The 13,369-nt window shown below is 46.2% G+C and overlaps 1 protein-coding gene across 1 annotated transcript in view; it reads right to left on the bottom strand.

The window, feature by feature from the left end:
* The window catches only part of ibtk (inhibitor of Bruton agammaglobulinemia tyrosine kinase), a 158,148-nt gene that overhangs the window by 77,411 nt on the left and 67,368 nt on the right, over positions 1-13,369 (bottom strand). Inside the window, exon 9 of the mRNA XM_070885570.1 lies at positions 10,046-10,169. Coding sequence (XP_070741671.1) covers positions 10,046-10,169 — 124 coding nt within the window. The remainder of the gene's footprint in view (positions 1-10,045; positions 10,170-13,369) is intronic.

The raw sequence follows: 13,369 nt of genomic DNA, 5'->3' as shown, positions 1-13,369 counted from the left end.
GGGGGAGGAGAGAGAGAGTGTGGGGGGGAGGAGAGAGAGAGTGTGGGGGGAGGAGAGAGAGAGTGTGGGGGGGAGGAGAGAGAGAGTGTGGGGGGAGGAGAGAGAGAGAGTGTGGGGGGAGGAGAGAGAGAGTGTGGGGGGAGGAGAGAGAGAGTGTGGGGGGAGGAGAGAGAGAGTGTGGGGGGAGGAGAGGAGGAGAGTGTGGGGGGAGAGAGAGAGAGTGTGGGGGAGGAGAGAGAGAGTGTTGGGGAGGAAAGAGGGTGGAGAGGAGAGTGGGGAGGAGGAAAGTGTGTGGTGGGGGGGTGGGATGGAGGAAAGAGAGAGTAGTGGGGGGGGAGGGGGAGCGAGGAAAGAGAGTGGTGGCGGGGGGGACGGAAAGAGAGAATATGTGGGGGGAGGGGGAAGAGTGTGTGTTGGGGGGGGGGGAAGGAAAGAGGGGGAGGAGGAGGAGAGAGAGAGTGGTGGGGGGGGGTGGAGGGGAGGGAGGAAAGAGAAAGAAAGTGCGTGTGGGGAGGGAAGAAAGAAAGTGCGTGTGTGGGGCGGGGTAGGAGGGAGAGCGAGTGGTGGGGGTTAGGGGGGTGCTTCGTGCAGGATCCTGAACCGCTGTCAATCACAGCCATTTTGACAGTGGGCCTGTCTCCAAACCTGCACTCACAAGTCTGGGCAGATTCCGGGGGGGAGGGGAGGGCGGAGAGAGATAGAGAGATACACTGGTGCAGAACGAGAGCGCGAGAGCGAGAGGAGAGGTGGTGGGGGGCGGAGACAGGGGGAGGGGATCGGAGTGGAGACAGGGGCGGGAAGAGGAGGTCAGGAACTCGGGGGGTGGGTTTAAAGAGCACAGAGAGCACAGTGGGGATAGCACAAGAATGTGATCCAGGTCTAAAGGAGGTGGTTGAGAGTGAGAACGTGATCCAGATACTAAGACAGATCACGTTCTTCCAACCCCACCCCCACTACACCCACTCCCCTACGCCTGGTTGACTTCTCAGAAAACGTGTGCCAAGTGACATCATTGGACTGGACAAAATCCCGAAGTCATGACACTGTCACTATTCCCTTCATACCCAATAAACTGGTTAACAATCCGTGACCTACACACAATGCCCCATCTATGGCGGGGTGGGGGAGGTCATGAATCCGTGGGGGAGGAACTTGGACAGCGGTGTAGAAGGTTAGGAGGCTGGGATAGGAGGGAGGCGGTCAGAAACTTGGGCAGGGAGAGGACAGGAACTCAGGTGAGTGGGGGGGGGGGGGGGGTCAGGAACTTAGGCGGGGGCTTCGGCAATCAAGAATTTGGGCTGGGGGGCGGGGGAGAAAAAGAGGTCAGGAACTTGGGTGGGGGCAGGAACCTGTTTGGGGGGGGGGGGGGGGGGAAAGAGAAGATCTTAACCAGTGAGAGTCCTTTTACAACAAGGAAATAGCAACTCTAATTTCTGACATGTCTATGTCACGGAGTCTCCCCTGTCCATGTGGCTGCTGCTCCAGACCATTACTTCTTTCTCCCTTTTTCTTTCTCTATTCTTTGCCCCTCCTCGCCTGTCTTCTTGCCTTCTGGTTACCCAGGCATGCCTCTTATTTCTCCTCTCTGCTACTTTCCCACCCCAAATCCCTACCCCAACCCTTCTTTATTCCTCGACCTTCCTTATAAAAGGTTATAAAAGGGGTCGGGGGGTCTAGTAAGGAGGAGGAACGGAGGGAAATCCTTATTAGCCGGGAAATTGTGTTGGGGAAATTGATGGGATTGAAGGCCGATAAATCCCCAGGGCCTGATGGACTGCATCCCAGAGTACTTAAGGAGGTGGCCTTGGAAATAGTGGATGCATTGACAGTCATTTTCCAACATTCCATTGACTCTGGATCAGTTCCTATGGAGTGGAGGGTAGCCAATGTAACCCCACTTTTTAAAAAAGGAGGGAGAGAGAAAACAGGGAATTATAGACCGGTCAGCCTGACATCGGTAGTGGGTAAAATGATGGAATCAATTATTAAGGATGTCATAGCAGTGCATTTGGAAAGAGGTGACATGATAGGTCCAAGTCAGCATGGATTTGTGAAAGGGAAATCATGCTTGACAAATCTTCTGGAATTTTTTGAGGATGTTTCCAGTAGAGTGGATAAGGGAGAACCAGTTGATGTGGTATATTTGGACTTTCAGAAGGCGTTCGACAAGGTCCCACACAAGAGATTGATGTGCAAAGTTAGAGCACATGGGATTGGGGTAGTGTACTGACATGGATTGAGAACTGTTTGTCAGACAGGAAGCAAAGAGTAGGAGTAAATGGGTACTTTTCAGAATGGCAGGCAGTGACTAGTGGGGTACCGCAAGGTTCTGTGCTGGGGCCCCAGCTGTTTACACTGTACATTAATGATTTAGATGAGGGGATTAAATGTAGTATCTCCAAATTTGCGGATGACACTAAGTTGGGTGACAGTGTGAGCTGCGAGGAGGATGCTGTGAGGCTGCAGAGCGACTTGGATAGGTTAGGTGAGTGGGCAAATGCATGGCAGATGAAGTATAATGTGGATAAATGTGAGGTTAACCACTTTGGTGGTAAAAATAGAGAGACAGACTATTATCTGAATGGTGACAGATTAGGAAAAGGGGAGGTGCAAAGAGACCTGGGTGTCATGGTACATCAGTCATTGAAGGTTGGCATGCAGGTGCAGCAGGCGGTTAAGAAAGCAAATGGCATGTTGGCCTTCATAGCGAGGGGATTTGAGTACAGGGGCAGGGAGGTGTTGCTACAGTTGTACAGGGCATTGGTGAGGCCACACCTGGAGTATTGTGTACAGTTTTGGTCTCCTAACCTGAGGAAGGACATTCTTGCTATTGAGGGAGTGCAGCAAAGGTTCACCAGACTGATTCCCGGGATGGCGGGACTGACCTATCAAGAAAGACTGGATCAACTGGGCTTGTATTCACTGGAGTTCAGAAGAATGAGAGGGGACCTCATAGAAACATTTAAAATTCTGATGGGTTCAGACAGGTTAGATGCAGGAAGAATGTTCCCAATGTTGGGGAAGTCCAGAACCTGGAATCACAGTCTAAGGATAAGGGGTAAGCCATTTAGGACCGAGATGCGGAGGAACTTCTTCACCCAGAGAGTGGTGAACCTGTGGAATTCTCTACCACAGAAAGTTGTTGAGGCCAATTCACTAAATATATTCAAAAAGGAGTTAGATGAGGTCCTTATTACTAGGGGGATCAAGGGGTATGGCGAGAAAGCAGGAATGGGGTACTGAAGTTGAATGTTCAGCCATGAACTCATTGAATGGCGGTGCAGGCTAGAAGGGCCGAATGGCCTACTCCTGCACCTATTTTCTATGTTTCTATGTTTCCTGCACTCCTGCCAGGTTCCAGGCTTGATTTCCACTTGAATAAGCCCACAGCTTCCCTTGATACCACTCTCTGCAATCTCCAAGGGGCCATTAGTTGCTGCCTCCTCAAGAACATCATCAACTACCCAAACCTAGTCTCTTCGCCGATCTTCCCACCCAGCATGCCCATAGGGGGTAATCTTGCCAACTTCCTTACCATCCCACTCACCCCTCCAACCACTGACCTCGTAGACTCTGCCAGCAGATCAACATTCACTGCTACTCTCTGCCATCCCATGTAGCCTCTCTATGCCCATTACCTCAATCACAGGCAAGGCCATATCTGATCCCTTCCCTGTATCGATCAGTAATTATATCCCCCTTCCAACCCCACTTTCTTCCGAGAGTCTTCTCCTGGAAAAGATTCTCCTACAAGTCACTTACTACAGCACTTTCAAACTCCCAACTCTCTAGCCTTTGGCCACCCATTCACCACGATACTTAGAAACATAGAAAATAGGTGCAGGAGTAGGCCTTTCGGCCCTTCTAGCCTGCACCGCCATTCAATGAGTTCATGGCTGAACATGCAACTTCAGTACCCCATTCCTGCTTTCTCGCCATACCCCTTGATTCCCCCTAGTAGTAAGGACTACATCTAACTCATTTTTGAATATATTTAGTGAATTGGCCTCAACAACTTTCTGTGGTAGAGAATTCCACAGGTTCACCACTCTCTGGGTGAAGAAGTTTCTCCTCATCTCGGTCCTAATTGGCTTACCCCTTTATCCTTAGACTGTGACCCCTGGTTCTGGACTTCTCCAACATTGGGAACATTCTTCCTGCATCTAACCTGTCTAAACTCGTCAGAATTTTAAACGTTTCTATGAGATCCCCTCTCATTTTTCTGAACTCCAGTGAATACAAGCCCAGTTGATCCAGTCTTTCTTGATATGCAGCCACAGATCTTCTTAATCATACCCTCATCTCCAGCTTTGATGGCCTTATCCTTAGTAAATCCCACACTGTCTCGCACCCTGGTCGTTCCAGTGAAGCACCTTGGACTGTTTTACTACATTAAAAATGTTATATAAATGCAAGCTGTTGTTATTTGCATACAAGATAATTACATGATAGCAGAAATCACACAGCAAGTAATTAGTGGCCCAATACTTCACTTACACAACAATGATACTGTTCCAAAATTCTTTGTAGTTCTTTCTAGCATATTTTAATTGAATTGCTGATGTAACTTTGCATGCGTGACCATCTTGGCCATCAAACCACATCATACCATTCTGTACTATAGAGGTTTTGAGTGAAAGTATTCATGTTTATGTGGTGATCTAATATTAATGTTTTAAAAATCAACAACTCCTTTTTTAGTGGTTAAAATGTTCATCTAAGCTAAGGCCACTAGATGGCATCCATAACATACATTCAGGCTAAACAAAACTTGAAAGAAAAGGCCTTTCATGGTTCAGCCATTAGAGACAAGTTCCTCTCCAGGTCTACAGACTCACATGCATTAGCATTTTAAAAATAAAGTACTTTTTGATTAAACTTACAGATACAGGCAACAATCTATTTACATAAAACTGGCTAAGCCAGACTGCTCTCACTCGAACTGTGGCTACCACTAGTCAATTTTGTATGTTATTTCTTTCCCCCTGGCACAAAGACAATTTCTCCCAATACCAAGACAAAATAACTCATCTAAGTGAAGTTGATTTAAATTCCAAAATTATATACCTGTGTAACAAATATGTTCCAATTTGTGACATGCTGAAGCTCTGCTATCACAATGGCCATAAGGAATTGAACATGATCAGCAATTCTCCAATTTCTCACAAACCCTATGCCTAGACTCCACTCACCACTAGCCCAGAAATCATGGCCAACAGCAAGAACTCAACAGATGGAGGGAGAGTGAACCCTGGGCATCAACCCACATCCTACCACTCTGTCTCGAGTTTGAGAAAAAAATATTTTTTGTTTATAATGACACCACGTTGTCACAATGTTTCAAAAAACGAATAACTGGTTAAAATGTTTATCTATACTAAGGCCACTAGATGGCATCCAGAAAACAGTATACTTCATTTACACATGTACAGGAGCTGAACAAATTTCAAAGACTGAAACTTGAAATAAAGGTTCTTCGTATCAATTTTGCAAATGCTGAATGACTTGAAATTCAAATCCTAAACTGTAAGAGTATTGGAAGAGAATATTTAATAGATAAAATGATGAGATTTATCTCACGTTTCCATATTTTGTTTTATTCATTGCAAATGACTGGTCAGTAACCATTAATCCCCAATAAGGACTCATATTCTATGAATATTTAAGGATGTCATTTGCACTATAACTAATAGTAGATGCCACATGGCACTACTTCTATCTCCAAGTGGTACAGTTTTCTCCAATTGACCCTATTTAGAAAAGCAAGACCTTGAGCCAATTAGAGGACTCTGCTATCACCTTGAGTTTGTTAATTCTCAGTACATTTTTTCCAAACAGTCGCAAAACCATAGGTTGTTTATTTCCTTCAAGTTACATTTTTCTAATACCCTGTATGTGAAGAATGCAAACAATTTGGTAAATACAAATAGTGTTCTTGGTACCAGTGCTAAAGGTATTTTGAATATTCACACATCTTTGCCACTTTACAATAATCAGTGCATCAACCGATAATTATAGCTCTGATACAGTATCAGCTCTTTTCCATCTCTTTTGAGAAGGATGGGGGAGGTTGAGCAACTCATTGACCTATAATTTGCAGCACGTAAGGGCCGCGCAAGATCCGGGTTTACGCGAGAGAAGCACATGCGCAAAAACGCAGAACTTGTGATCGGTCAAGGATCTTCTTGACAAATCCAACGCAACCCTGGGAAAAGTGCATCCACAAGCAGAGAGTTGGGCTATTTGCCCAACTTCTGCCCAGCAAATGCCTGTATTTAAGGAAGGATATACTTGCATTGGAGGCTGTTCAGAGAAAGTTCACTAGGTTGATTCCGGAGATGAGGGGGTTGGGCCTATACATATTGGGGACTCAAGTTTCGGCCTGAGTTGCTCCTATTTTTTGGAACTAGTTTAGAATGGAGCATGTTAGAAATTGCAATTCTCGGCATTTAGTTTGCTCCAATTCTAGTGAGTTAGAATAGTTTCATTTTGGATCGGAGGGGAAGGGAAAGGAGAGGAGGGAAGGGTGGGAAGGAGAGGAGGGGAGGGGAGGAAGGAGAGGAGGGGATGGGAGGAAGGAGAGGAGGGGAGGGGAGGAAGGAGAGATGGAGGGAAAGTAAGGGGGGAGGGGGGATGGAGGGAAAGTGAGAGGGGGAGGGGGAGGGGGAGGGGGGATGGAGGGAAAGTGAGGGGGAGGGAAAGTGAGGGGGGAAGAGATAGGTGGTTTATAGGGAAGGAGAGAGAGGGGAGGGAAGGGGGAGAGGAGAGGGGCGGGGGAAAGAGGAGAGGGAGGGAGAGGAGTGGGAGACTGAACGGGCCCCGCCGCCGACTGAAAGCCGGGTCACCGCCGACCGGAAGCCGGGCCGCCAAAGACTTCGGGCGGGACCCGCCCCCAGCAAAATGCCGGGCGGGCGGGCCCCGCCGACGACATTGAAGCCGGGCTGCCAAAGACTTCGGGCGGGCCCCGCCAATGGCACAGATGCCTGGCCGCTGTTAAAGACTTCGGGCGGAGCCTACCGTCAGCAAGATGCTGGGCGGGCGGGCCCCGCCAACAACGTGGAGGGAAGGAGGGAAGGGGGGTGGAGGGGGAGGGGGGTGGGGGGGGAGAGGAGGGGGGAACGGCTGAACGGGAGGGAGGAAGGGGGGGGGGGGGGGGGGAAAGCGCACACTCTAGTGCGCATGTGCAGAGGTCGCTGCATTGTTTTCAGCGCCGGGACCTGGCTTCGCCCCCGACCACTTGTGTTACGCCACGCTGAGCACAAAGATGTCCTGAGGAGCTTGCAGAATCACAAGCTAAGTTTTCGGCACCCTTTTTATTCCAGAAAATCGGCGCACCTTCTGGAGGTGCGCCATTCTTACAGAGGGGGGAAACTTGGGCCCTGGAATTCAGAAGAATGAGAGGTGATCTTATTGAATCTTATAAGATAATGAGGGGGCTCGACAAGGTAGATGCAGAGAGAATGTTTCCACTCATAGGGGAAACTAAAACTAGGGGACATAGTCTTATAATAAGGGGCCGCCCATTTAAAACTGAGATGAGGAGAAATTTCTTCTCTGAGGGTTGTAAATCTGTGGAATTCTCTGCCCCCGAGAGCTGTGGAGGCTGGGTCATTGAATATATTTAAGACAGAGATAGACAGATTTTTGAGCGATATGGCAGTAAAGGGTTATGAGGAGTGGGCAGGGAACTGGAGCCGAGTCCATGATCAGATCAGCCATGATATTATTAAATGGCGGAGCAGACTCGAGGGGCCAAATGGCCTAGTCCTGCTCCTATTTCTTATGTTCTTGTGAAACTTACATACCTGGTAAAAGCAGGCATAAGGCCTGTGTTTAAAAAAAACTTAACATGTCCAAAAATGCACGGTTATTTTTAGCCCTTTTAAAACATTTACATTTATTTTTCACAAAATGTAATTTGTTTTAAATATTAAATAGCATTTTAATTAATTTTAAATGTAAGTTTTTTATTTAATTATTGAATGTGTGCATGTATTTTTGGGGGCATTCCCATTCATGCTTATGGGGATTCTGTACATAAAGATCCCCATAAGCATAAATGGGGATCCCTTCTTTAATTCGTTGGCCTGGACCACATGATCCCAGGGGTGCTTGCGAACCGGGATGCATGGGCCTCTACCCGTGGGTACCGAGAGACACCCACAACTCCATAGCTCCCTAACCACCAGGTACACGGACATTTTATTGGCGGATCAGAGGCATTTCCCCACAGGAAACCTCCAACCGCAAATTTAGGGCAATTGTTTTATTGTTTTGTGGATGACCCTGGCAAGACAACATTTATTGCCCATCACTAGTTGCCCTAAAATGGTGGTTTGTATAACTGAATGGCTTGCAAGTTCACTTCGGAGGACATTACGAATCAAGCATGTTGTTTGGGATTGGAGTTATAAATAGATCTAACTGGATAAGGGTGGCTAATATTCTTCCCAGAAGGGCATTACTGATGCAGTTGGCTTTTACAATAAATCAGTAACACTTCAACACTGAAAAACAGCTTTAAAATGTCATCCAACTTGCCTGATATTGATCTTATAAAACAATAAATCTTCCCAAAAATGAGGCAAATACTTGACATTTTTTTAAATAAGGATATAAATTTGAATAAGGGAGTGCAAGGTGATTTTTTTTTTCTAAATATACCCTTCCCCACCCACTCGCTCACTCCTTCGCAGCCCACCAGAAGACAATTCCTGCAACTGAAAGAAGAAGAGAAGCAATTTAATCCCCGATGATTGCCCGCATCACCTTTCGGCAGAACAGAGCAGCCCAGTGGGGACACCAATTTTTCCAATTCCTGTGAGGCAACTATCCTCCATTTAACAACACCACACAATGGGCCCAAGTTTCCACACGATAAATAACAGGCGACCCTCCGAGCTGGGCGCCTGTTTTTCGCACCTAAAACGGCGGCGGAAAAAAAACTCTTGATTCTGGAGCGCCCTGCAGCTCCTTGTCTGTTTGGCGCGGTGCCCAGGGGGGCGGAGCCTACACTCGCGCCGATTTTGTAAGTGGGAAGGGGTGGGTACTATTTAAATTAGTTTTTTTCCTGCCGGCAACCCTGCGCGTGCGCGTTGGAGCGTTCGCACACGCGCAGTGTGAAGGAAACATTGGCACTCGGCCATTTTTGTAGCTGTTTAATTTTTGAACATTTTTTAATAAAAGCACATTGCCATCAGCACATCAGCACTGAGGCTTCCTGCAGCCTTCTCACTGTCTCCTTCCCGCCTGCCATCTGGAACGGCTCCCCCCCCCCCCCCCCCCGCTGCGTTCGGTCAATCGGGCCCGCACTCCCGCCGTCTGGAACGGCTTCCTCCCCCCCCCGCTGCGGTCGGGTGGTCGGTCGGTCGGGCCCGCACTCCCTCCCTTCCGCCGTCGGGAACAGCTTCCTCCTCCCCCCCTGCCGTCGGGAACGAACGAACGAACGAACTTTTGAGGCTGGCTGAAGCACTTTCACGCAGGTAGGAAGATGGTTTATTTAATCTTTTCTTTGCTTATAAATGTTTATTCAGGTTGGATTTATTTGTATAATATTTGTAGAAGTATAAATAAGGATTTATTGTAGAATTTAATGACTTCCTTTCCCCCGCCTCCCCCCCACCTCGTTCTGGACGCCTAATTTGTAACCTGCGCCTGATTTTTTAATGTGTAGAACAGGTTTTTTCAGTTCTACAAAAATCTTCACTTGCTCCATTCCAAGTTAGTTGGGAGCACGTTTTCACTGTGGAAACTTTGAAATCAGGCGTCAGTGGCCGTACACGCTCCCTTTTGAAGAAAAAATTCTGTTCCAAAGTAGAACTGTTCTACCTGACTAGAACTGCAGAAAAAAAAATGTGGAGAATTGCGATTTCTAAGATAGTCCGTTCTCCACCAGTTGCTCCTAAAAATCAGGCGCAAATCATGTGGAAACTTGGGCCCAATAAAACTAAAAATGCCAAATCAAACCTGTGTGATCTGTCACCATGCCATTTCATAATATTAAGAGACAGAGAGGAGGGCGAAAACCACACATATCTCCACTTACCCTGCCTGCTTCATCCAGGATCAGTATGCAAACATTTTCACCTCCGCCCTCGTTAAGCACCTGAGGGTCAACTTTATGATCTAGGTGTCCACCAGTAACAAGAACCTTCTTCAAGTTTAACTGCCTGCATGAATCCAAGGAAAAAATTAAATTCAGCACCTCCTAGAAAGATAGTTATTACACATGCACAGAAAAGGTTAGCAATATAGGAACATCCAAGATAAGTCAGCAACATTACGATGTCATTCATCTAATTCTAACTCTTCCAGACTACCAGTCCAGATGTATCTTGAATGCTCCTAAAGTTTGTGCCTTTACTATGCAGATATGTAATTCCAGACATTTAACATCGTGTGTGTGTAGAATTTTTTTTCCCCCAATATCCAACTTAAATTTACTTTTCACTAACAACCTCTGGGCCTACTAGCTTGTTTTAGTCATATTCTGGATTTATTCACTATCCCGTTTTAAATTTTATATAATTCAGTGAGGACTCGCTCTCTGTTTTCTCTTTATACAGGAGCTTGAAATTATAACATTTCCTCATAGGTCATACTGCCCACATTTGAAATCACTGTTGTTCCTCTTCTACATAGGATATACGGCACAGAAACAGGCCATTCGGCCCAGCCAGTTCACGCTGGCATTTATGCTCCACTCGAGCCTGCTCCCGTCTTTCCTCATCTAAATCTATCAGCATAACCATCTATTTCCTTCTCCCTCATATGCTTGTCTAGCCTCCCCTTAAATGCTTCTATACTACTGGCTTCAACCATTCCCTGTGGTAGCGAGTTCCACATTCTCACCACTCGCTGGGTAAAGAATATTCTTCTGAATTCCCCATTCGATTTCTTGGTGACCAACTTATATTGATGGCCCCTAGTTATGCTGTTCCTCACAAGTGGAAACATTCTCTCTGTATCCACTATGAAAAGACCTCTATAGATCACCCATCAGCCTTCTTTTTTCAAGAGAAAAGAGACCCAGTCTGTTCATCCTTTCCCGATAGATGCATCCTCGCATTTCTGGTATCATCCTTGTAAATCTTCTCTGCACCCTCTCCAGTGCCTCTATATCCTTTTTATAATTATAGCGACCAGAACTGTACACAGTACTCCAAGTGTGGTCTAACCAAGGTTCGATGCAGGTTTAGCATAACTTCCCGATTTTTCAATTCCAAACCTCGAGTAATAAACCCTAAGTGTATGGTTTGCTTTTTTATTGCCTTGCTAACCTGTTTCGCAACTTTTAGTGATTTGTGTATTTGTACTCAGAGATCCCTTTGCTCCTCTACCCCACCTAGACTCAAAGCATCCAAGTAATAAGCGACCTCTCTATTCTTCCTACCAAAATATAACAGCAGAGGCTCTGACCATCATTTTCCAATCCTCTCTGGCTGCAGGTGTGGTGCCAGAGGACTGGAGGATTGCTAATGTGGTATCTTTGTTTCAAAAGGGAGAATGGGATAGACTGTGTAACTACAGGCCAGTCAGCCTAACCTCAGTGGTGGAAAAATTATTGGAAAAAATTCTGAGGGACAGGATAAATCTTCATTTAGAAAGACACAGATTAATCAAGGACAGTCAGCGTGTATTTGTTAAGGGAAGGTCGTGTCTGACTAACTTGATTGAATTTTTTGAGGTGGTAACAAGAAGGGTCGATGAGGGTAATGCGTTTGATGTAGTGTATATGGATTTTAGCAAGGCTTTTGTTAAGGTCTCACATGGCCGAATGGTCACGAAAGTAAAAGCCCATTGGATGCAGGACAAAGTGGCAAGTTGGATTCAAAATTAGCTCAGAGGCAAGAAACAAAGGGTAATGGTTGATGGGTGTTTTTGTGACTGGAAGGCTGTTTCCATTGGGGTTCCACAGGGCTCAGTACTAGGTTCCTTGCTTTTTGTGGTATATATCAATGATTTAGACTTGAATGTAGAGAGTATGACTAAGAAGTTTCCAGATGATACCAAAAATCAGCAGTGTGGTTGATAATGAAGAAGAAAGCTGCAGACAGCCAGAAGATATCAATGAACTGGTCAGGTGGGCAGAACAGTGGCAAATGGAATTCAATCCAGAGAAGTGTGAGGTAGTGCATTTGGGGAGGGCTAACAAGGCAAGGGAGTACACATTAAATGGTAGGGCACTGAGAAGTGTGGAGGAACAAAGGGACCTTGGAATGCATGTCCACAGATCCCTGAAGGTAGCAGGGCAGGTAGATAAGGTGGTTAAGGCGGCATATGGAATACTTGCCTTTATTAGTCAAGGCATAGAATACAACAGCAGCAAGGTTATGCTTGAACTGTATAAAACACTAGTTAGGCCACAGCTACAGATCTGCGTACAGTTCTGGTCACATTACAGGAAAGATGTAATTGCACTTGAGATGGTACAGAGGAGATTTACGAGGATGTTGCCTGGACTGGAGAATTTTAGCTATGAGGAAAGATTGGATAGGCTGGAGTTGTTTACTTTGGAAGAGAGGGGGCTGAGGGGAGACCTTATTGAGGTGTATAAAATTATGAGGGGCCTAGAGTGCATAGGATGGACCTATTTCCCTTAACAGAGGAGTCAACAACCAGGGGGCATAGATTTAAAGTAATTAGTAGAAGGTTTAGAGGGGATTTGAGGGGAAATTTCTTCATCCAAGGGTGGTGGGGATCTGGCTCACTGCCTGAAAGGGTGGTAGAGGCAGAAACCCTCACCACATTTAAAAAGTATTTGGATGTGCACTTGAAGTGTCATAACTTATAGGGCCAGGGACCTAGAGCTGGAAAGTGGGGTTAGGCTGGATCACTCTTTGTTGGCCGGCACGGACACAATGGGCCGAAATGGCCTCCTACCATGCTGTAAATTTCTATGATTCTATGATATTTATCTGTGAACTTCATTTGCCAAATTTTTACCCATTCTGCAAGTTTATTAATGTCCTCCTGTAATTTGTTGCAGTCCTCCTCAGTATTGACTATGCCCCCCAATTTGGTGTCGTCCGCAAATTTAGAAATTGTGTTTTTGATTCCAAAGCCTAAATCATTAATATAAACTGTGAACAACAGTGGTCCCAGCACTGATCCTTGTGGAACACCACTACCCACCTTCTGCCACTATGAATAGCTACCTTTTACCCCTACTCTCTGCTTTGTCCTGAAGCCAGCTAGCTATCCATCCATTCTGCTACTTGTCCCCTGACTCCGCATTCTCTGACCTTGTTCATCGGTCTATTATGGGTACCTTATCGAAGGCCTTTTGAAAATCTAGATAAATTACATCTACTGCATTACCGTTGTCTACTCTGTTACCTCTTCAAAAAATTCAACGAGGTTGGTCAAG

Source organism: Pristiophorus japonicus, chromosome 7 (genome assembly GCF_044704955.1).
Source record: "Pristiophorus japonicus isolate sPriJap1 chromosome 7, sPriJap1.hap1, whole genome shotgun sequence".
In the NCBI taxonomy this organism is placed as follows: Eukaryota; Metazoa; Chordata; class Chondrichthyes; family Pristiophoridae; genus Pristiophorus; species Pristiophorus japonicus.
This window is presented reverse-complemented; position numbering and strand designations above follow the sequence as displayed.